Source organism: Cryptotermes secundus, unplaced genomic scaffold (genome assembly GCF_002891405.2).
Source record: "Cryptotermes secundus unplaced genomic scaffold, Csec_1.0 scaffold258, whole genome shotgun sequence".
NCBI lineage: Eukaryota > Metazoa > Arthropoda > Insecta > Blattodea > Kalotermitidae > Cryptotermes > Cryptotermes secundus.
The window spans coordinates 714,527-740,452 of record NW_019730106.1 but is presented as its reverse complement, the minus strand read 5'-3'; the positions used below and the strand labels follow the sequence as shown (position 1 = coordinate 740,452).

Below are 25,926 nucleotides of genomic sequence, written 5' to 3'. Positions count from 1 at the left end.
ATCAATGTACACACATTAAAGAGTATCTCAGAAAGGAACTAAGATTCTCCTCACAAATACACAAAATTCTCAGACCATACCATACAACAAGGAATGACAAAGTAGATTCCACACTAACTGAAAAAACAACAGATCTTATAAAATTATATTTAAATGTATAAAAATGTGTCCGCACGTGCAAAGCCGAAGTCCGCCGTCGTGGATCATCTCAAATTTCCATGATTTTTCAGGTTATAAATATTTTTAATTCATTACGGCTCCAGGGCTGTGTTCATAATTACATCTAGTAAAAGTGTAACCGAAATAATAAAAAAAAAACTAATTTCTTTCTCAATCTCCTACTTTCAACCTTTCATGTTTCGAAAACTGTCTCCTTTGTTTCTCTATTTCAAGAAATGTGGAGGTAGAGCCATTACGAACCAAGGCGGCGAATTCTCATATGAAATAGAAGTAAATATCTTCTTGCGACACACGGACGCCCCATCGAATAAGATGAATACCTTAACAACATGAATAAAAAATGAACATTCAAATTATCTAAATTTACAGTAAGTCCAAATGTTGGCCGCTCCATAGCTCAAGCGGTTAGTCGTTGGCTTCCCACTTCGGCGGCCCGGGTTCGATCTCATGTCTAATCAATTTGGATTTGTGGTGATATAAGTGGAGCTAGGACGGGTTTTCTCCGAGTACTTCGGTTTCCCCTGCCAACCTTCATTCCACCAAACTCTCTATCATCATAATCACGCGGGGCAGGCTACAGCAGGCTAATCAGTGGCCGCCGTGCCGAGTGGACCCAGTTGGACTCCACCCCCCACTAAGCGAATTAAAAAAAAAAGACCAAATTTTTAAAGTTACTTTCATTTACATGCGCAGAGAATTTTAAACAAACTATTTAATAATTGTAAGAGGAACAGAACCAGTTTATCTGAATAGAATACTTGCTTCTGAATGCAGGATGCTAATGAACGGTGAATATTTTTCAGATGCGTTTTACTGGTTTAATTTTGTACTTCATTTAGCCATTCTTCCTCAGCTGCATAGGTTAAGAAGTAGCGAAAGGGGGTACGGGAGTTACTGTAAATAGAGAACTGGGAAACTTATGATAAAAATCAGGCGTGTTCCAAGTGCAATTTATGACATTAGCTCGACAGGAATTAATAAAGTTATGAGAAACCTTGGTTAGTTTAATGAAGGTCTGGACCGGGGTGTCTAACAGCCGGGTCGCTGCCCGATACCAGGCTTTGGCATCAATTATACCGAGCCCTCGTCTTATAGAAAAAAGAATTTACCAGGTCACGGTTTGACAAAGGTTCAGAACCTCTGACCTTGACGATGGCTTAACACCGGCATCTCACGAGTGTTAAAAAGGAGAACTGAATCATTACTGATTTTATTATCGGACATGAGATTTAAGAAGAATAAATCAGAGGGAAGTGAACGTGGTAACTATATACCGTCGTAGCAACGTTTTTTATTGTTAGTGGGGTGGGACTAAGTTCCTTGTACTGCGGCCACTTCTGGCCTATTGTACCAGCCCCAGATGATAGGTGAGGGTGATTGCGGAGTAATTGGTGGAATGAAGATTGGCAAGGGAAACCGAAGTACTCGGAGAAAACCTGACCCATTGCCTTTGTCCACCACAAATCCCACTTTACTGGACCCGGGATCAAACCGGTGCCGCCGCGGTGAGAAGCCAGCGACTAACCGCTTGAGCTGTGGCGCGGTCCTCGTAGCAACGCTACAGCACTTAGTCCATATTTATGGCATAAACATAAATGGAATTTAGGCCACACAGCACTGCCGATGCTTAAAACACGTTATTTTTGGCAGAATGAGAAAGAGAAATGACTTAGATAAAGACGTATCAAAATGTAAAGTAAAAAAGTAAAGGTATCCCTGTAACAAGCCGTGGATGCGCATAGGGTTGTGAGATTTTGGGGTTCACACATTTTCTAGACAATCGGCTCATAGATGGCGGTAAGGTTGTCAGCCCTACGCGCCGGCCGCCCTTTACCCCAAAGAATATTCCTGGTACTCATTTCTGTTAGAGGCTTAATCGACCCCAGGGCCATAGTGCGGCTGGAAGCATTAGGTCAATTGAAAAAAATCCAATGTCTTCATCGTGACTTGAACCAGCGACCTTCCGACTTGTAGCATAGTGCCTCAACCAACTATGCTACCGCGTGCCCCTGTTATCAACGTGTACAGTTTTAAAAATTAATTCTGTTTTAATGCAATAAATCTTGTGTTTTAACTCTTCCACAATGTAGAATTACTTTATGCAACATTTCAACCACATATTCTCAGACAAGCTTTCAAGATAAAGAGTTTAAAGTCACCGAAAAAATAATTAGAAGTGTATAAGCTTTCTGTTGACACTCGAACATTATATCGTTCAGTGGGAACCTGCAGCGAAATACATTTTCGCAGCGTGCAAGAATTCAGTAATTAATATAGGCCCTATGTCACCGACCGAATTACTTGGAAGATTAACCAGCATGAGATGTTCTGTCGATATTCTCATGATTAGCCAACTGATATCGCCAATCAATTACGCAAAAATTTCGAGGTAACTGTATTCCATTCTTCCTACTGACTCATAGATCTACAACAGATTAACCTAAAGAAATATGGGTCATGTCTCCATATTCTGTTTCGCTCACTTGTGGTCGAGCTCCGGACAATTCATCACCAAAAACATATGGACCACATTCTCTGCACTGAGATATATATGTACCCATATCTGAAGCTCGTAGGTCAGCACCCAGAAAATCTATCTTCTACTTGATACGATATTAATGAACTTCCAAAGGACTTGCAACGATTTATAAGCCCACTGATTGGGTGCTATAAGTACGCCGTTTTCTGGGAAGTTACTTGTGAAGTTATACATGCGCCAGACTTCTCCAATTTTTCGCTAAACCCTGCGTTTCTTGGCTATAATGTTTATGAATATTTTAGCAATTCTTTCCCACATCTGAAACAAACAGTATATCATGAAAAGGAAGTCCATTATTGGGAATCATGAGGCCGGAAGCCTCGACAGAACAGTTTCATTTTCTTTGTCTTCTAGCTGACGATAAAATGGCATGAAAATTAAAGAGGCCACGAATGAGTTTCTTTATAGCCGTTACAAGTCATAATTTTTGTCAACACAAAAGCCCTTAATTTCTTTATATTTTCCTACTCACCCCTGTTAAGACCTGAAGGAGACAATGGCCCAGAGGGGCGGTTGAGTTCAGAAGAGCAGACCCTCTCAGACGCAATTTTGGACGTGCCATTAGGGTCGGAGCCGTTAGGAGCCGTAACAGAAGTAGCCTGTTGATGATGTAACGGCGCCACTGATACGCCCGCACTACTGCTAGCGCTGCTACTACTGCTGCTGCTGACTGCCGATACGCTGAGCACACCTTCACGCGTCACATCCTGTATCGCCGATGCAGCCCGAGATCCCGCCCCAGCTGGCTGCAATATAGTATACTGCTTAGAGGACGTAGCATCTGGGGATGTCACCGACACTGAGGCAGCCTTTGTTCCAGAATGCGACGTTGATTCGTTCCCAACTACTTCTTGTCTCTTATTGTCTTCTTCTGCCTTGCTGTTTGACTTCAGCTGCAGAAGACATACGGCTGCTGCAGTGTGTTTCTCGTCCAAGGACGTCACAGTGTGTTGGTGGCCACCGCCGCTGTCAGGACCATGACCCTGTAGACCGACAGATCCTGGATATCCAACAAATGTTGCAGATGCAGGAAAAGGTCCTATTGGTGGTATCGCCCCTCCAACGGATCCTTGAAGATCAATGCTAGAAGACGGTGCCACCGGTAGTCGAGGTGATACTGACGAGTCTTTCGATGATTGACTACTGTTGATAGCTCGGAATGCGGAGGTTGCTGAGAAGGACACGGCTGAAGACGGTGAAGGCGAAGGTGTAGCTGTCGTGGGCAACATCGTACTGGCCGCTGTGGTACTGGCACAAGTGGGTTTGTTCGGCTGAAACTGTCGCTGTGCCTGAGAAGTAGCCCCGAACGTATGTTGACGATCTTGGAAAGATGACGATGCCTGTTCTTCGCTGCTTGAGATGGTAACTCCATCTTTAAGATTTGCGCTGTGTTCCTTCCGTTTTTGTTTGTCTTCTGTCTTGCTGCTACGATCCGAGTCATCGTCATCTTCTTTGTCTCCTGATGGATCAGACATGTCAATCTCAAGATCGTTGGACGAATCATCGACAAGCTCGTTGAAGTCTGGTTCATACCTTGAAGTGGCCGCATATTCTATTCCTCTGCTGGAAGATGGAGTTCCTTCCGTTGACGAATTTGCGACTGATAACGCACTCTTGTCCTTCATTCCCTTGTTATCGCCATTTCTTCTCGTGTCCTGTTGTGCATTGGGTCCACTACTTCCTACTTGAGACTGAATCGTAGCACATTCATTCTCTATCTTCAGCAGATTCTCCAGTTCGTTGCCTTCTTGGTAAGCAATTTGCTGTTGGGATACATCTCGGTCTTGGGATTTTGTTTTACAGTTGGACTTCGTTGTGGATGAAGATGGCGCCTTGCCACTACCATCAGATTGTTGTTTCATCTGTTGGTTGCTAGATCCTGTTGTGTTAGTAGCTATTCCTCCAGGAGCTTTTCCGTCTGTCCCTGTTCGTGGACTTCTACTGTCCTGTTGCTGACCACGAAGTGTTATGACGTCTTTAAGGGAACAAGACGAGGACTCACTGCACCCAGATGACGAAGATGACGATGAGGATGGTGACATTTTGTTATTAACTTTTTTCTCTTCAAAAAGGTTTTCGAAAGTTGGTGACTCGAAGCGATCTTCGTGCTCCGTTATACCACGGTTGTAGAAAGAGCTGCGCGGTCCGGGCCAGCTTCCGGAAAGACTTTTGAGCGCTGCTTCAGTTTCTCGTATAAGCGTCTCATCGTCTACGGCCTCTTCTGTTGCTGAAGTGCTGCTCGTCGTTGAGGATGAAGTAACTGCCTTAGAAGATTTCCTCGCAGGACTTCGAACAGGCGAGGTTGCAGTGTTGCCACAGCTGCCTGACGGCAACGCACGCTTCTTCTGGGGCAACAAAACGGGTGTCTTTTGCGCACTACTCGAGTCTGCTTCTGCGGCCTTGGTTTCTGTCTCGTCTGTACTGTCACTGCCGCATCGTAACGTTTTTCTCCGCCGCTTAGCAGCAGCTCCCGCGCCACCACCGTCGTCTTCCTTACTTCCTCCGCCAACAGCAGCTTCGAGCATCGCTTCTTCTTTCTTCTGTTGCGATTGGAAATTCTTTTTGGATTGATGAGGTTGTTGTGCTTTTCCTTTGCCACCTCCAAATTTTCCACTCGGTTCTGGAGCAGTAGCTTCCAATTTCCGTTTCTTCAGATGCAGCGTCGCAGTCCCAGCAGCAGTTGCTGTGGGGGCGGGGGAATCAGATGATGATGATGAAATGGTAGTAGAAGATAAAGTTGAAGAAGCCGCATTTGACCTGAAACGGGCACAGATTGCGTTCATTAATATTTTGCCTACAGAGGAAAAGATAAAAACTACACACAGAGAGGTTTATTCTTCCCTTCGCCCTCCTTCATCTCGCGATTCTGGAAAGTTTCTCGGAGAGACGTCTCCCGTGTTGCGGTTCGGTATTCTGCGTGGCTGAGACGTACAAGAAGAAAAGGAGGAGGGTAGGAGGAGTATTTTGACTCGACAAGTTCCCTGGCGCCGACAAATTAAAATCGTAGTGATATGGCTTTTTATGCATTCGAATTCCAGCGGAATATTTATTTCTTATTAAAAGAAGTTTGAAAAATAGGGCATGCCTTAAAGCTATTGTATACAAAGGTTTCTGACTGACTTCTCAATATATTTTATGGCCTGTATGGCCTATGTGGAGAAGGGTGACATGAATGATTTTCCCTTGCACCATACACTTATGCTTATGTAAGCATATTGATATTACAGCCAGAACTGTAATTTGGAAGTGTGTATGTGTGTGAGTGGGTGTGGATGTACTCTGTGGTAAATGTAACCAAAGTAGCGGGATAGTAGGGGAAGTGAGGACAGAATGAGATAGATGACAGCGTGGTTTTCGAAACATAGTACCATAGTTTTTGACACCAAAGATTTCCTTGTGTAGTGTGATATATTTTCGTTTTGAAAAATTTCGTACACACAAGGGAACTATCTTGGTAGTTGCCTGGAAAGACTCAGGGGTAGCAAGGACACCCTCACAAGGCACAGCCAACAAGCGTGTTTCTTCCAGACGAGATTCAAGAGCATTGCAATTGCAAAAAGCCGCTCGCTCAAGCGCAGCTTCTTAACAAGCTTCTGAAATGCGAACTCATTCCATTTGGATGCATAATATTACGATAATTAATTTAAATTATTTATTTATTTACATGCTTACTCAACAAACCCAAGACCAATAATAAAGTAAGCACGAGCAAAGGGAAGAAATAAACCAACATATAGATATATATAAGAGGTAAAAGGCAAAACGAAGCAATTTTTGTCATTTAGACAACAATAAATGCAATCGCGCCAAATGTTATGCGATATGAAAAGAATATATGCATATATTCACACCGAATATATGCATATATTCAGTAAGTAAGAAAATTCAATTACTGTATATAATCCAGAAAGGGAAAGAGTTTAGTTGCAACTATATCGGCGTTTCTGCAAACAACATTAGAGGCTGGAGCGCGTCCAGCAGAAGCACAATTTTGCTTGAANCTTATAAGACTGAAAGATCATGATGATAGAGATTTTGATGATGATGATGATGATGATGATATAATAATAATAATAATAATAACAATAATAATAATAATAATAACAATAATAATAATAATAATAATAATACACGTAAGTAAGGTTTGAGGTTTTTACGGCGGTGACTATGAAGAATGCCGCTTTCTGGGATATGACGCCGTGAGATCATGTGTGAACTGATGATTCGGAGGAACGTATCGCCTCCGTCTTCAGGATAAAAAAAATCGTTACATTCTGTAGCCACCTGCTCACGTTCTTTCCTCTCTTGGTGGTGATTTTTCTACGCTAAAGATGAAGGCGATACGTTCCTCCGAAACGTCGGTTCACACAAGATCTACACAGCGCCACACCCCAGAAGATGACTTTCTTAATAATAATAATATGTGTACAATTTTATAATGGTGGTTGCCTACTTATATGGGCGGTACCTGTGAGTATGATCCAAAAGCAGACGCGGAAAACAGATGAGTGTTGGTTATCCAGTCACAGAGTCGAGCAGGGTCTTGAAGACCCCTCACCGTAAACAGAAAGTATCACAATATTACGAAATGTCACAGAGGACGTAGGACTTGAGTGACAGAATTCAGTGGACGGCTCTTGCAAGAGGGCAATGAACTCTCACACGGTTGTTACTATGAAGGATACCGTCTTCTGGAATGTGACGTCGTGTAGTTTTGTTGAAGTTTTCCAAATTTTTGGAGGAATGTGCTTCCTCTATCTTCAAGATACTTTTGAGAATTTTATATTCTGAAGATGGAGGGAGCACAATCCTCCGAACCGTCGGCAAATGCCTACGTGACTTGGAGACATATCCCTAATGATATGATTCTTCTATGTAATGAGCATTCGGGTTATATAAATGGCAGGGGACTTGTTGGCTGCTGAGCTGCTATCTGCTTCTTTATCAGAACTCTTCTGCAACCAGTTAATATGGCTTTCAAAATATAAACAACAGACATTTAAATCAAGTAATGTTGCAGGCCAAGATACATCTTCATGGTAAGACAGAACACGCTCCGTAAAAGCATTGGGTACAAGTTTCAGAACATCAATGCCGTTGTGAGGCCTAACAAAGTTGTGCAGACACCTCTCCGTCTTCGTTCAGTAACAAATCCCTGCAGAAATGCTGCACGAAGATAAAAGCAAGAATTTATAGCCGGCTGAAATAAATGAAAATAAGACCAAAGATTCCGACTCAAGATAACGCCCAGTAGACCCTGATGTTTTATGTTTTAATCAAACAATGTTATTCTTTACTCTAATATCATAAGTGTTCAATCATCGCTGAGATTCATTCACATAGAGCTGCATATTTCTTAGAAAAGCTATGTGCGAGATCCGTGTCAGACGAAACGGCACTGGAACCGGGGTTTCTGGAAGTTTATTCGGTTTCTCTCTGCTAGGTTCTTCTTACCATTACTTTGTATTCACCTCTGTCACAGAAGCTGAGGTGTACTGCGGCCATGATCAGACGGCATAGAACCACATCCGCGGATTTTAAGCTGGAAACTTTATCTTGGATCCCTACACACACCATAGCTTCCCACCGCGGTGGGCCGGTTTCGATCCCGGGTCTGTTCAAGTGGGATTTGTGGTGGACAAAGTGGCTGTGGTGCGGGTTTTCTCCGAGTACTTCGGTTTCCTCTGCCAATGTTCATTCCACCAAATTTTCCATCATCATAATCACCCGGGGCAGGCTACAATAGGCCAATCAATGGCCGCCGTGCCTAGTGGACCCAGTTGGACTCCACACCCCACTAAGCGAATTAGCTGGCCAGAGAGTGAGTATTTTTTAAACTTCGTATATTGAACTTTGCCGATCACATTGGTCGCGCGGTCTAGGGCATGAATTGTCTTCGCTCGCTCTAACAGTGGGATCGTGGGTTCGAATTTCACTCAGTGTATGAACGTCTGTTTGCGTTTTTTTTCTGTTTGTGTAGTTAGCGGCTCTGCTACGGGCTGATCCCCTGTGCAAGGAATCCTTCCAAATATCTTAGGATTAACAAACTGAAGTGAAACAAAGCGTTTCACGGACGCCCTATACTCCAAAATGAGAACAACAGAAGTACAGAGAGAGAGAGAGAGGGGGTTCAAACTTTAATGCCCTTATATTCACAAATTTCATCGCTTCCATATATTCCACGATAGAAGATGACTATGCAGTAATACAGTCTCGCTTTATCTTGTAACAAGATGTCGTTAGTTTCGAACTCCTTTCACTAACTAACCAACTAACTCATTAACTCAATGGAGCTGACTCCTTTCTAAGGAGCCAGCAGTTGTTCAGCCAGTAAATAAATTCCTTGAACTAAATGGAACCTACATGCTTTATTATCGTGGTCAGTAGAACCCGCTACTGGTCTCTATACTAAGCCAGATGAATCCCATCCATAGCCCCAATACTATTTCCTGAGATCGATTTTAATATTACTCTCCTATCTATGCCGAGATGTTATAAGTCACTTTTTTCCTTTGGGGTTTCCTGCCAGAATTTTGTACGCACTTTAGTACACTCCCACGTGGATTACACGCTCTTCCAATCTCATCCTACATTACGTGATGATTCCAATATTGGAAAGCGATAAAAATACGAAACTCCTCATTATGCAGATTTCTCCAGCCTCCTCTTAATCCCTCTCCCTCATGTCCAAATATTCTCCTCAGCACCGTATCCTCAAAGTTTAGTAAGACACCACCTGATGCAACATGCATATTTAATCAATTAATGATTGGTTACACACAGTATATTTCAGCTATTCACCCACCCTCAGGGTTGTTCACCGTAATGGATAAGGTTTTAAAACTCCCATACTCCAGTGTCAGTTACGTACATAATTTTAGAAGAATTAAACAACAGTTTTGCAATTCATACACTATATACAATAATGTATCATTTGACAGAAACTGTCAGTGTTATCAGCTTATCCGTGCTGCATTCACCACCTAGTTGTCAGTAATACGTGTATGGAATATGTTGAAAAGAAGTCTTTTATTTCTGTATATTATTTGTCTCAAGTTTTCTGTCTGTCCTGTATCATAACAGTCTCACTAGACTGCCTAATCAACAAAAACAAATGCCCCAGTTTACCAACATCAGAAGGAAACTACTGGAAGTTAGCACCACCATACAGTGCAACAAATCACAATTAGTCTAATGACGTAACTGGATACAATGCAATGAAAGTGGACAGATAGAAGAGTACAATACGACAGACAAACTGTGTAGATTGGTACGAGAAGTCTTTCAACACACTTAGAACTACTGACAACTAGGTGATGGGAACGACAGAGAACATATTGCCTCTTCTCATAATGCACTTGCAATGGAATAATAAATTTTCCTACTTAATTTTCTTTTGGATAAGACTCGTAAAATTGTTATTTATGTAATTTGATTCTTCTTAAATCAAATAATGCAACATAAAGCGAATTATATAATTCATAATGTTTTATAAAATAGTCGAAAATGTTTGGTTTTGATCAACCATTTATTGATTGAATTAGCATGTTCTATCAGATGGAGTCTGAGTCATCAAGTATGACGCATACAGCGGTAGCATTGACACCTCTAAAACCCGCAGCCAAACTTGGTCCCTCAATTTACAAGGTCAAGTTTTATATCCTTACAGAATTACAGGGTAGATTTAATTTGTATGTGTTTTTAATCTTAACATGTTTAGATAGGTGACTGGAAGGCAAATGATTCTGGACTGAGTGACAGCAAGCAGCCCCCAAATTTAATCTGATCTTTACATTTTATTGATATGATTCTGACTTGGTAGAAACCTTTTGAAATATTAGAAGTTGGGTGGACCATAGAACTGGTCTGGACGAGGTGGAGAAGACAAATTCTTGAACCTACCGGGACTTGAACTCCGAACCCTTGGTCGTCCAGCCCGTAGCCAATCGCTATACCGACTACGCTATATCGACTCCTAATATTTGTATAACAAGTCCATCATTCCCAAGAAACTTTAGAAAAAGTGGGTCACGTGAGAGCGTAGTTTGTTGAGACACTATGCTGTAAGCCAGAAGGTCGCAGGTTTGATTTCCGATCATGTCACTGGATTTCTTAATTGACCAAATCCTTCCAGCCGCCCTATGTTCCTGTTCGACTCAGTCTATAACATAAATAAGCATCAGGAATCTTCCTGGAGGTAAAAAACGGCCGGGTCGTAAAGCCGACAAATACCGCCATCTGTGAGTCGACTGTCTAGAAAAGTGAGAGCCTCGAAGTCTCACAACCCTATGGGCCTCCATGTTCACCTTATCTTTATTTTTAGAGGATGATCAGAAGGTAATACGCCCACTGAGAATATTTCTGATTTTCTGACTTTGGACGAGTCTACTGCAAGACACTTGCTAAAAAAATATTAAACGTTTTCGACCTTCAAATCTAACAGATATCCATCCACGCAGTAACGCTTGCTTCAATCCAGCCGCCCACCCAATATGCGTACTGTAACTTTTACTTCTGAAAGAAACTTATACAGAGACCAGATACTATACCCCGTCAAAGTTTACCGAAAATTATCTGTGGTTGTCAAAGACTGTAGAAACCGTACCTCAGCCCGCCTGACTGCCAGTCTGCTTGCCTGGTTGCCTACTACTCGGTGCTCTATGAAATTTAATCACGAGAATTAATCTGGACGTCTGGAACCGCTAGCTAATAACTTGCCGTGCTCGCATGCAGACCCGGAGCGTTGTTTAGCAATATATTGCTGTTGACGGAAGGTGAATGCTAGAGAAACGAAGCAAGAGGGGGAAGGAGAACTGAAACTGCTGGCTGTTGCTGCAAAATTCTGCCGTGTTATAGCATTCTGTTTGCTGCTGTTGCAACTGAACTCTTCTGTCTGTATATCTCAGCTTGCGATATGCACAGTATAGTAATAAAAGCGACAAAATATAAAGATTCTATTGCCAAGACGTTTCGCAGTAGTCTTGTTACAAGAGTTTGGACAGATTTGTGTTTATCGCGGAGGTAGCTGCACAAAGTACGGAATTCTTGTTTTAACGCTCTGGGGTTCGGAGAGAAACCGACGTTTCGGAAGAATACACCATCTACACCTTGAGGCCCTATGAGTAAGTTAAACTGAACCTGCTGGTGTTCTTCAGAGTTTAATATTCGATGATATATATTCCTCCGAGAGGCCGAATTCTCCAAAATCCACGGCATTACAACCCAGAAGACCGCAACCTTCAAGATACTTGGTGTAGTTTTTGATACTTGAAAGTCTCACATTCAGTTTTCTATTAGCTATAATACTGAACACTTAATGGGGCTTATAATTGTATTAAACGCTAAAAAGTTCTTTAGATATCCAAACTGGAAATATTTTCTTGCGTTATGATCCAATACCCCAAAATTTTACATAATATTTGTATCTCATTTTCAGGAATATTATTTATTTATTTAACGAAGCTATACCCTCTGCAGCTATTTTGTAAAGAATGCGAAATTATTTCGCTCTGATTATGATTAAAGAATATTTTGCGGTTGTGTGAATTAATCCGTTTTATTCAGCACAATTATCCTTCTTAACGCTGCTATCTCGCTCCCATGAATGGTAATTGGGGAGATGTGGGGCAAAGTGTTTTTGTAAATTAAATTTTATAATATTCAGTAGAGACAAACAGTCATGTACGCGCGATATAAACCAGAGACCTTCCCGAAGTACAGTGAACGTTATTCTGTCAAACCATAACTGTTCAGTAACTGTATTTTCAAAATGAACTGCCATATTCCACTTATGAGAAGAGTACAGCTTATTAAATTTTAGTTCAATGAAGAAATTCAACAAATTAAGAAAAATATTCGAAGTCATTTTAGTATACTGTCACGTATTTATGGTTCTGTGACTAATAATAATGGGATTTGGACTGGATGATTGATTCTATTAACATATTCCTTTACAATCACTTGTAACCATAATAAATTATAAATAAATAAATAAAATAAATTGGTATCGTTCATCTACCCATTTCACAAATCACTATGATACGCTAAGTCTTCTTAGTTTTCACTAGTCGAATCCTGGCAACGGATTTACGTATAATAATCTCATGGTAACTACAGCACATATATAATCTTCTTTTCATATGCTAAGTCTTCTCTTTACAGGCTGACTTTCAACTGACAACTGAACTACGATTGAACTGTCAATTTAAAGTCAACGTCACATTGCGACTGACGGTTAGTCAGTCAGTAAGTGGTGTCGAACCCCAGGTATTTATTACTGTTCGACAGTTACGGCCTTGTTTATGTGGGGCGGCCCCTCTGACGATAGGACGGGTCTGTCTCTTGTACATATATGCTGCTGGTCTTTGCCAGCGCAGTCTTTCTCGGGTCCGAGTCCCTTGGGACTCGCCACCATATTTTACTGTCTCAGATTTAATACTTCCGTTTTCGTCGTCTCATACGACTCGCAGGGTTACGGTGGAGGTATTCGACATCTGTTGCCCAGCAATGGATACATGCGAACCACACAGTAAACACCTCCTGCGACACCGGTTCTATTGTTGAGTGCGTATATTGCGGGAGTTGCCTAGAATGGGTCTACTTTATTGTTGGTTGAGTATTTGTTGCTGGTGTGTTTACCCAGGCGTTCCCTAGCAATGGGTCTACATATCACAACCTTTTCAGGCAAAAACACCTTTGGCATGGTACCAAAGTAGAGATTTAAACTACACCATTATCAACTACAAGACAATCGGCTTGTACACAGTTTTGTGTACATGAGGTGTCGAATAAAAGCACACTGTTTCGGGAAGGATGGCTGAGGGACCGGAAATAGCATATGAGTATTTCCTGTTGTCCGAGTAGCATAAGATCAAGGGAAACCATGTTACATGTTGCTTGAGCCACATTTGAAGCGGACACCTCCGAAACACAAATCAGGAAGGACACACCTGAATTAGCGGAGAGGATGACCAATCCATTGCCACTTTCAATCATATGACCAGCCTCGAAATTCGAACAGTGGATTCGTCAATAGTGAATCAATGATTCTGCTCTTAAGCAAACGTACTAGAAGTGAGAGTGAGTGAGAATTTTGCTTCTTGTTTCTGATATTGTAATCCGGATATGACTTCCCACCACGGTGCGTATCGGCCCTCCCCTTGAACAAGAGTCTCACCCGCGTCTCGCTTTCTCATCTAAATGACAGTTACAGATGTTCCGGCTTGTTATTGCGAACAACGACTTGATTAAATCTTCTGATGGAATTGAAAACCTGACTTGTAGACAATCCATTAAATCGATATATTGATTATTTTTAATATAATACAAGCAGGGCAAATCTCAGTTTAATTAGTAAACTAGCCCCAGGGACTTAATTATTGGTTTGAAGAATATTATATTCCAGAATGTGATGCTATGTACTCTGACATATGTTCACAGACGTTTCGGAGAAACGTACTGTCTCAGTTTTCAGGGCAAAGTAAAAATAGGTAAATTTGTCTCCCTGCTTAATTAATTAAGCACGAATTCATGAAGACATATGAGTAAGTGGAGGAATATCTCCACCAAGAATGACCTCGATACCAGATGGAGGTGAGCGGTGAGCCACTTTACACCCGTCTAGAGAGCTCCGGTTCCCATTTGATGAGGGGCTGGGTGGACCCAAAAGCAATCTGGACACTATGGAGTAGAACAAGCTGTATTGCCCTGCTAGGGATCTAACCCCGGCCGTCAAGACCGTAGCCCGTCACTACATTGACTGAGCTTTTTCCATAGGGGTCGTCATGAGAACCCCAAATATCAGATGTTTATTGCAGTGTTCTGGGAATTTATAACAGGAAAGAGTAACTGAAGTGCAGGCTCTTCTCAGGTGTTCAAGGCAGTTATAGTATCCACTCCTAATGAGATAAATCAGCAATCCGAAATTATTTGTAAAAATTTTATACCAAAGTAATAAACACAAAGACTAATTGTTAATCTCATGTCAACAGCGAAACATTATCAAAAGAGTAATGTAACTTATCCACTTCGTAATGGATATTTCTTAGACTCACTCACTCACTCACTCACTCACTCACTCACTCACTCACTCACTCACTCACTCACTCACTCACTCACTCACTCACTCACTCACTCACTCACTCACTCACTCACTCACTCACTCACTCACTCACTCACTCACTCACTCACTCACTCACTCACTCACTCACTCACTCACTCACTCACTCACTCACTCACTCACTCACTCACTCACTCACTCACTCACTCACTCACTCACTCACTCACTCACTCACTCACTCACTCACTCACTCACTCACTCACTCACTCACTCACTCACTCACTCACTCACTCACTCACTCACTCACTCACTCACTCACTCACTCACTCACTCACTCACTCACTCACTCACTCACTCACTCACTCACTCACTCACTCACTCACTCACTCACTCACTCACTCACTCACTCACTCACTCACTCACTCACTCACTCACTCACTCACTCACTCACTCATAGTGCTGAGCCCTTCTTGAGAAGCCGCCAATTCTGCAGCTATTCAAGAAATTCCCAGTATTTTATGGATCCCGAAGTTTCATTACCAGCTCACAAGTGCCCTCCAGTTGTCCCTATCCTGAGCCAGATCAGTCCACACCATCTCATCCTATCTCTCTGAGATCCATTTTAATTCTTATTCGTTCGTACACAAATATTAACTATCTGATTAATTAATTGCTAATTTCTCTATCGGTTCTGCTGTTCCAATTATCTCCCTTGCCAGTGTTTTGTTCCACAAAACTTTTAGTTATTTCTGTAGATTCGAATGTTTTCACAAAATTTGTCTGTTTCTTTCTAAAGTTGATTAATTTATTATTTACATGAACGATGTTTAATTATTCTCTGATATATTCATTTCTTTTACCGCCACTTCTCCTACTATATCCCTCCACCATTTTATAAACTGAGATTCACTTGCCTGAGGCGCGCCATATTCTTATTTCGTTATCCAGTTTACATTTCAGCATTACACGTGATGATGACAGCTCTATAATCACGCTGTTAGAAAAACAGAGTCAGACTGCGAGAACCCTAAAGGATAAAAACGTCTTTTACAGCACTTTCTTCATTGATACAGTTTTGGCCTCTTCCAATAATCATTCTGTTCCCCACTTTTCCAGGGTTTCCATTCCTCTATCCCTTTCAACCCTGAATGCACAAGTGTAGGGTTCAGGGTATTACTTTCCTTCACAACACATGATAGCTGAGTCCAGTACAGCGCTACCGTGCTGGTCTCGCGTTTAAAAATGTTTATGTTCTTTCCGGTAACAGAAACATAACACCATCTATAGAGGAAGCCTCGGCAACGGAAACATTTTTCGTACTTTTAACTCATCTGAATATTTTGGGGTTCAGTAAAACAAGAGTCCATAAAAGTTAACTGAATTAAGTTTCCGTTATTATGACGAATCATTCCTAAGAGATCCAGCTAACATCCTTCCTTTTTAGATTGACTCATTTTTGTTGTATTAATATAAAAAGGTCGTCCACAAAGGAGTATATTAAAGTAAGTTTTCGAATTTCTGGTTGGCAACTTACAAATATACTTCGATTCTATGTGTTCAACATATCTGAACATTCTTAACATATTGATGACACAAGTAAGGAAGATAAAGAAAACTTTTCATATCATAACCAATAATATGGGAAGTGAATTTTTAAAATGCCCTATTTTAATTAAAACTTTTTAACATAATTTTAATATTATAGTGCCATGTATTTACTATATGTTATGACTTACAAGAGGAAGAGTCCATTCCCTCTAAAACACAAGTAGGTGTATATTCAGTACTTGCAGTAAGAGGTTCTTTCATTTTCACTTTATACGAGTACAATCAAGTAACGATGGCATACATCAAACCCGGATATATGAAATTCGGAGTCCCCTTTAATGGAAGTAACATGTGGACTGATAGGAAATAAATTTTAAAATATGTTTGATGAATTTTCTGATTCGGTCTTTCAACAGAAATAGGCATGAATCTATGAATCATGGCAGATAAGTGCAACTGATTTAAGCTTCATACGTAGAGCGCCATTTGCTGAGCAGTAATGCCTCTGTGTCATTGTATTCGATAACATTCGTGGTAATTAACTTCCCCTTAAATAACATAAATTTGGGTAACATGATTCTGAATTTAAGAACGTTATGCTGCAACGTGTAATAACGTTTATAAATTTAGTGATACATTTGAAGCTATTGAGAAAACAGTATAATTCCGAATTGTCTCAGCTGCTATTTGTGCGAATTTGCGTCTAATTCTGTCATGAAATATTCATTTTTTAATAAACACTTCAGTAATAGAAGTTTTAAACATTTATCTGTAAACACCAGAAATCTTGTTGGAGTATAGGTTCTTCGCCTCTTAAGTTTTATGATCCGTCCATCTTTACCAACGATATAAGAATCTGGAATTGAGACTTAGTGAGCCAATAGTAATTCATCACACTAGCTAAGAGAATTATCTCAAACTAACCGTTGGGAATTAAACAACATATTAGATCAAAATTTCAAATTCCTTGACAGGTAACAGTGCAGCCGTAAAACTGAATGTTTTTGAAATCAGACATTAATAACATATGGCAGATAACATCTATATATGAAATATCTATGAATACATTTTTCATATATTTTTCATTAGTACAAACCAATTGGCTTTCTTGGCTTATGAAATGTTTATGAATAAAATTAATATCTTTGGATATGACTATTGTCATTGTAAGGTTAAACAAACACAAAAATATATAAAAGCAATTGAATTTCCTGTCTGCAAGAAAAAGCAAATTGTATTTATCTGTAAGTGAGGAGAACATGCATGTCGCTACGTCATCCAACCAACACTCGCTTCAGTTGGATTAGAAACTACATTAAGTATGACAATAAGCAGACAAGGGATGTTTACTGTCAAACACGTTATGATTTACAAAATATATGAAAAGCCATAATTTTAACTGCCATCGTGAATATTCAAGCATGAATGTGCACTTAACCTTACTTTAAAACCTGTAATTTCATTCCTAATGCAAAAGCATTGCTCAGAAGGGAATGGAACAGGAGGTTCATATCGATTTATGATAAAAGCAAGGTCTCCTGTTCCTAATGCTTTCAATGTACCACTGTTTGTGGATAGGGAAAAGGTGGACGGCGCTCTACGTATGTCGCCTGGCACTTCCATTCGACCTGCCGACCGGTCTACACAGAAAGCCTTCATTAAAGAGTAAATAAGGTAAGGCGTGCTGTACGGTATCCACAAGGGGAACACCAACGAATCAAATGGTAATGGCGAGAGAGAGGGAGTGTTGACATTTTAGACACGTTGGAAATTAAGGTCACTTGAAAAGAAGTAGACGGGCTAGATGAGGTTTGGCGGGAATGGGAAGAAAGAATTAAGAGGGAAAAACAGGAAATAATGTTGCGTGCAAGTAATAAAACAAGAGAGGGCATTAGAAACCTAAACTGAATGAAAGACGGAGGTAGGGAATGATAATTTTCATGTGAGATCGAATAAGAGAAGCCATTAGTCTAATTACTCATGAGTGAAAAAGCAGCATATCTGGCTGGAAGTGGGTACTATTAGCTTTAATGATGACGAGAGGATATGTAATTATTCTCCCTCAAGTACACGCGGTGTCGATCAGAGTGGCAGCGCGGTACAAGGCATGATATACTTTCGCTCGCTCTAACCCTGGGATCGTGGGTTCGAATGCCACTCAAGGCATTGATGTTCGTCTGCGTTTATTGTGTTTATGTAGGCACCGGCCTTGCGTCGGGCTGATCCCCTTTCCAACGAGTCCTACCGACTGTCTTAGGATTAAGAAACTGAAGTGAAACGAAGCGTTTCACGGATGCCGTCTTCTTCAAGTTGAAGCCGCAAGAATAATTAGATAGATAGCAGAACCTGCTGTAAGTTTTTAGAAGAGCCATAGGCCCTAAGACCTGCTGATATACCGATCTAAGCCGTACATCAAATGTTCTGTAGCCTTCAACATTTGCGGTCAGCACATTATATAATGAAGCTAGAACATTACACAATGAAACTAGCACATCAGTGGCTTTTCGTCTAAGTATATTAACGCAGTTTACGCAATCTCACAATATTGTGCTAACAACAAGAAATAAGGCATTTAATTGTGAAGAACAGATATGAAGATAGGACCAACAAATTGTGTACCTTTATAAATAAATAACATATACATGCCTAGGTAGAACATTATTGGGGCTTTCACCACAGTAACACGAGAAGTACTAGTACATGAAATGTTTACTAGTCACGCCAGTACCGAAGTAAAGTATGTCTTCTAAGTACTAGAAACAAAACGTGGATTATAGTTATTATTATTATTATTATTATTATTTGTTCACAGTCCTAATGGTCTGTGTTATGTAGTTCCTAGTTACCATGTTCTTGTTACCTTTCCTCATCTTTGTTTGTTTGTTTGTTTGTTTGTTGTTACTTTTTCTGCATTAATGTGTTCTTTCTTCAGTGCCTGCCTTTAATTTGCCTTCGACTTTATGTTATGTTTGTTCATAATGTAATCTCTTGTATCTACCCTGTGCTCTGTCTGTAATTGGCCTTGCGGCTGTTGACTAGGCACATAAGTAATAAAGATTTGAATTGAATTACTTTCATCACAATCATTATTGGAGCCGGGATAGCGCATTTGGTGTAACGTGGCTACGGCAGATGGGTCAGAGTTCGAGTCCCGGTAGGGGTAAGATTTCTCTCCTTTCCGCGTCATCCAGACCGGTTCTGGGGCCCACTCAACGACCTATCCAATGGGTTCCGGAGGTAAAGCTTCCGGGACATGTAGCTGTCCACTCACCTCCAACTGGTGTCGAAGTCAAGAATACATGAATCTAGACAGTCACTCCCCTATGCGTCTTCATGGTTTAGTGCTTAATTAGTTAGGCACAGGAACAAATTATTATTATTGTTATAATCATTATTATTATGATTACAATTTTAATGCAAATGTGAAAGTAAAATATTTCCTGAGCTTACTTAATCAAGCACAACGCCATGAAGTAATATTGGGGTGTGGCGATATAGTGCCAACATTCTTGACGTCTGTACTAGACTAAGGCGAGTGGTCGCCTTCACATCCCAACACTTTGTCTCCAGGGAAAGGATTCCCGGTACTCATGGATAGCAGGTTGGGTTGGTCTCAGCTTAATAAGAAGAGAAAAGAATTCCCGCTCCGGGAATGGAACCTCAATTCATCGGTCGTTTAGCCTGTAGCCGAGTCGCTATACCGGATGAAATATTCACCATATAATGACAGACTTAATGATAAAAACAACTCGGTAACAACTGGGTAAAAAATTTCCCGCGGAAAAGGATAAGCATGCAACAATATCGGTACTGTCGGAAACGGTGTTTTCTACTCGGTTCGTAGGTAGGAATTATAAGAAAGACAAGTGGGGCAACCGCGTCAGTTCTGTAAGGAAAAGAGGAGAAGCTGAAAGGGAGCCGCCGTTCAGAGAGGATTTTAGAGCGTGTAGAATCTCCACTGTTAGTAGCTGTTGCCAAGGAACGGCTGGTGAAGCTACAATGGACTAGAAAAGATTTAGCGGGCGCTGTGGTCATTTGTGAATTGTGGAGATTAGAGGCGGCGCTGTAATAGCTTGTAGTTCAGAGTGTGTGTATAAGTGGTCAAAAGAGCCAATATCCAATTCAAAACCCCGTCCTAGTCACACACCCATACTATGAAAGTTTTCATGCTAAATTGTGAATATAAATTTTAGGGAGACTGCATTGTAAAAGCGTATATATCCTGCGAAAAAAAAATCTTTCAGCAAACGAAAATGCGGTACCATTTTTAAAGAAGAGTTACCACAAATTAAGGAATTCGACGCTATCTAGTTTTCTACTATTCCACTCCACATGCAGCTGAAATGCAGTTGGCAATAAAAGAAAAGCTTGAAGTAAACAACTAGCAGAAACACACGGAGAACAGGAATATCTATTGCAGCGGCGCCTTTGTTTGAGGTGAGAGAGGGGATCGTATCTGTTGGTAGTCAGTTTCAAGCTTCTCTTTGGTGAAAGTGCCTCAGAATCTGTTAACATTCACGGACAAATTTGAAATTTTAACCCTCCTATTAATACAAATGTATATTGTCACGTGTTGGGTGTATAACGCGACAAATAACCTCACGCCGTTGTTTGGTATAGCGAATTTATTCTGTTCGCTCGCCTTACACACACTTTACAAACATCTGCACTTGCAGTGCTACAATCACTGCTCACAATAACTCGGCGATGCTGGACTGGCTTCTCTGGCGGTTATCCCAAGACTGCCTCCTTTGAAGGCTATTCCGAGACTGACTTCTCCGATGGCTGGTCCGAGACTGAAGGCTTCTCGTCGAAGCTGGGCTATTTATAACCTTGGCCGCTGCTAGGCAAACGAATCCTTTGTTATAACCATGGAGACTCCTGTTAGAACTACAATAGAGCAATTGTTGTTTCCTATGCAACGGTCTATCCTAGTGTTTCCATAGAAGTGACTCTTCTGGATTCCAGACACGTTACAATATATTAAATTGGCCACTTGAAACCCGTGATTAACATTTTGGCTCATATCAATTACATAATTACATACTGTGTCTTCTTAACGCCCGAAGCAAATGACATTTTATATCTTAAAACCTTTATTTGGACGACTCGGTTTCTGTAATGACATAAAGGAATACACCCCTATAAATTGCCTGAATTTAAGATAACGCTATAGAAATGTTGCCAGTGATATTCTGAAATTAATTTCGTCAAACCAAATTCGATGCAACTGACTCATGATAGAAGTGAGACCCACGGCAGGCATCCCGTCTCAGGTCCTAGCTTTGTTATAAACGGACAGTAGTGAAATCATCCCTGGTAAGCTAGCCCTTCTCCTGTGGGATACGTCAGAAGTCCCCGATTATTAAACATTTACCTCCAGACATGAATTACTGCTCAGTACAACATCTAAGCTTCAACATTAACGTTGTATCAGTGGCACAACAACTCTCCCCCCCTGCTGCAAAATGTTACAAATTGTAGTCCAATGTTAAGACACAGACCGGCCAACGCTTGCACATGCTTGTTCTGCAGACTTGCGGACATAGAGGCAGACAGAGATAGAAGGAATCACAATGACATTGAAGAGCAACTGTCTAAAATTAGATAAACTACCACTAGCTTTGAGTTCCTCCTTGAGAACCCTCTTATACTCGTAGTTTAAGTCTGCTCCCACCCCATTCCTTGCCATGTTCCTTCCACTTTACCTTCTCACTTCAACCAAATCTCAGTGCCTAAGTTAAAGCAGTAGCAGGCTTAAGACATTATCACTTTTTTCTCTCTATAGCTCCTTTTCTTTTCAGCTGGCACAAGCTAGCGGGCCGCTAAATCAGAGGCCGAATGGCAAATCCGGACGGATTACGCAATTTAAGTGGAGAGAAGGCAGAAGTGGTGGGTAGTGAGGGTGGAGTTTAAGGAAAGCAAAATCCCGTCCGTCTTTTTCTCACCATCCAACAAGCAGGACCACCGCCACCATCACTGCCACCAGTTGTACGGCTGGAAGAGGCGGGATAATTTAGGAGTCCCTGAAACGTAGCGAATGGGATCTTAACTCTCTTACACTACTGAACACAAGAGGAGGGTAGGAGGTGCCTCTCTGACATCTACTACTTAAAGGGGACGGAGGTGAAAGTAGAGGGGTTAGAGGTACAGTAGGAGGAGGACGTGAAATGTGTTGCTCTGTTTTACACTGGCTCATTACATCTAGTCTCCCTGTTCCTCTCCTTATCACCCCCTCCCTCTCCCCGCTTCCCTGCTTCCTATTTACTCCTGATCCATTTCCAGCCCACCAACTATCCTAGCAGGCTTTCTGTACCAAGAAAACACGTTCTTTTCCTTTCAACGACTGGACTAAATAATTTAGCAGGATTCAATTCCTTTTAGAAGGAAGTTAGGGTATGGGAAAAGACTGGGGGGAAGAAATAGGGTCGAAGGGAAGCTTGATCAACAAGAAGCGTCGCACAGAGACTGACTCCGGAAGTGGACATTGAAGCTTGTGTGGAATCACCGGAACTAGATCCCCCCATGCGGTCGGCTACTCAACATTATAGCATCAACTTTAAAACGCGCTTCACAGTAGGGCAAGGTTTAGTGCCTTCAACGCAGAGATAATCGAATAAGACGAAAGTTTTATGCTGCTCACATGCCACATCAAGTTCGAATTATTTTATGTATTTTCTGACAGTGCTAATTGAACATTCATTTGTTTCACGATGCGATTTGTTGGTTAACTTATTTAAAATAATCAGTTTTAATATTAATTCACTTAGTGGGGGGTGGAGTCCAACTGGGTCCATTCAACACGACGGCCACTGATTGGCCTATTGTGGCCTGCCCCGGGTGATTATGTTGATGAAGAATTTGGTGGAATGAAGATTGGCGGGGAAACTGTACTACTCGGAGAAAACCCGCCCTAGTACCACTTTGTCCACAAGAAATCCCACTTGACCAGACCCAGGATCGAACCCGGGAAGCGGCGGTGGGAAGTTTTAATATTCATTGTAACGAGAGAAATAACACTCTGTATTTCCTGCTGCCAAAAATTATTTTCCATGTGCCAGATTTGTAAAGAAATCGTTTAGTAATAAATTACGTATTCCTTGCACAAATACGTTTAATTTACAGATTAATCGCAACATTAAGAGTTGTTAAACAGTTCATACTGATTTTTCCATTCTGTAATTATTAGGACTGTCATAATCCTGTTTAGAACTGAGTGACTAACTACTTCATTTCAGATATAAATCTGTCAATTTTTCCTGAACACTTCTTGTTTATTTAAGAAAACTGTTGATAAATTATTACATCCTACTGCTCTTTATGCTCTGCGAATTTGAAGCTGAATCAACTACAGGTATGGACCTACATGAATGCAAGGTTGGAAAAAGGTAAAGTTGTGCCTGTTCTTAACTAATTAAGCACTACGCCATGAAGATGTGGGAGAGAAATTATAGATCCACGTGCTCTTGACTTCTGCATAATCGTACCAGCCCCAGTGATACCTTCGCTATCACAAATCCCACATGAACTGACCCGGGCTCGAAACCGTGCCGCAGAGGTGGGAAGCCGACGACTAACCGTCTGAGCTATGGCACGGCCTTTCTCTTCTGAGTAACTAGGAGCACGCAGAAATTTCCCCGGAATTCCATACGGTCTCAGCACTTCGGCATTAATCTAACAACCATATTTGTCTTATTGAACAGACAGTGTGATCCGCTCCAGCAGGTTAATAAGGCCGAACATATGAATGCTACATTGTAGGACGCTGTCAGTGTCTCAGATTAGGCAGAGTCGAATGGCAAGGTCATTGGTGAATAATGTTTCGGAATGGTTGGGAAGGAATTGGTCTTGGTATGATCCAGGAAAAACAGACGAAACCACCAGAAACCTCAGTTAGCGCGCCCTCCCGAATACACGATAGAAGGGTTACCGTTTGATACAACTTAACAGTTTTAATAACAACAACAACAACAATTAAATTCAATTCAACTCAATTCAATTCAATTCTCTATTATTTATGTTCCAAGTCAACAGCCGCAAGGCGAATTACAGACTTAGCACAGTGTAGATGAAAGTAATTACATTACNAAAGCGGCTATTTTTCAGTACCTTCGGTCACTTAGCACATTCATTACTCAAAACACTAAAAAGAATATCTACAGATGAAAAAATTAAAGTTTTTTTTTTTCAAAATCACATATCTAAGCCTAATAAGGAATGTATCTAAAACATAAATATATATTAAGAAGGGGCACGCGGTAGCGTTCATGGTTGAGGCACTATGCTACAAGCCGGAAGGTCGCGAGTTCGAGTCTCGATGAGGCGGAGGATTTAAATTTACCTAAACCTTCCAGCTGCACTATGACCCTGGGGTCGACTCAGCCTCTAACAGAAATGAGTACCAGGAAACTTCCTGGAGGGTAAAAGGCGACCGGCACGCTAAATCTGACAACATTACCGCCATCTGTTGTGAGCCGATTGTCTGGATAATGTGGGACTCTCAACATATCACAAACCTATGGGTCTCCATGGCCTGTTACAGGGATAGTTTTATCATTTTATATATTAATAAATGTGGAAGCATTAGAAATAATGAGAATTATGACGTATGTATATAAGTAATACAAGTTGTTCTAGTACTTGATGCTCTCAACTTTCCAAATTTACTTAATGAACTACATTCCAAACTATTTTGATGCCTTCCTTAATGATCCTCAAAAGGAAACCACCTTCAAGATTACAATATACTTGATCCCACGGACAGGGATTTCTATTTTTTATGTACGAGTATATGTGAAAATAATTAGTTTCGTCAGAGTCTCTATCATTTTTGTGTACTAATTAAATTTTTGTGTGTCAGTATTAATAGTGAAAATGCCGAGAGCAAGATTAAACGACTCACCTCGGTTTCATCTGACGTGAACTTCACTACAGGGAGCGAATTCTGCCTGGGTCCGTCTAGGCTTACAGTATAAGTAACTACTTTTTAAGAGACCAACTAGATGTGAATTATAATTTTCGATTTGAATTTTTGTGAAGCAAGGGATAACGAAGACCAAGAACAAAGAACCATGCAATTTCTTGGAGGAAACCCAAGCTGTGGATATTATACAAATTCTTTGCCTTGGCGTTTGAATTTTACAGCGTAACAACAGAATCTTTCCTCTCCGTCCCCTGTTCCTATAATGAAGGCAGAAGAAGAGTGCCCTAACATACATTATATGAGGCACTAACCCGAGTAAATTAGTCCAGCATCAGTGTTGTATGAGCTGGGGTATGTATATAGGAGGGGGAGGGGGGGTTCAGGCTTATATTCATCAGCCTTCCGGCTTGGGGTGGGGGAGGAGAGGCCTATTCCCTGCAGCCCTTACTTTGCGATCAGGTCTTCCTCTTTTCTGCACGAGAAGATGAAAGGCGCATCATTTCTGCGTGTTTCCACTCCACCAAGCTCTCGCACTCTCTTGCTCCTTCTTAGTACCCCATCCCACTTTACTTCTCCTCAATTCTTATGCAAGTTGTGGAAAATTTGGCTTTGCTAATACATGTAAATCACATCATGGCAGGAAAAAAGAAAAGAAGTGGTCTGTTGATGAAGTGAATG

The 25,926-nt window shown here is 41.1% G+C and overlaps 1 protein-coding gene across 1 annotated transcript in view; it reads right to left on the bottom strand.

Moving 5' to 3' along the window:
- The window catches only part of LOC111866038 (mucin-19), a 519,428-nt gene that overhangs the window by 130,295 nt on the left and 363,207 nt on the right, over positions 1 to 25,926 (bottom strand). The window contains exon 5 of the mRNA XM_023854546.2: positions 3,192 to 5,476. Coding sequence (XP_023710314.2) covers positions 3,192 to 5,476 — 2,285 coding nt within the window. The remainder of the gene's footprint in view (positions 1 to 3,191; positions 5,477 to 25,926) is intronic.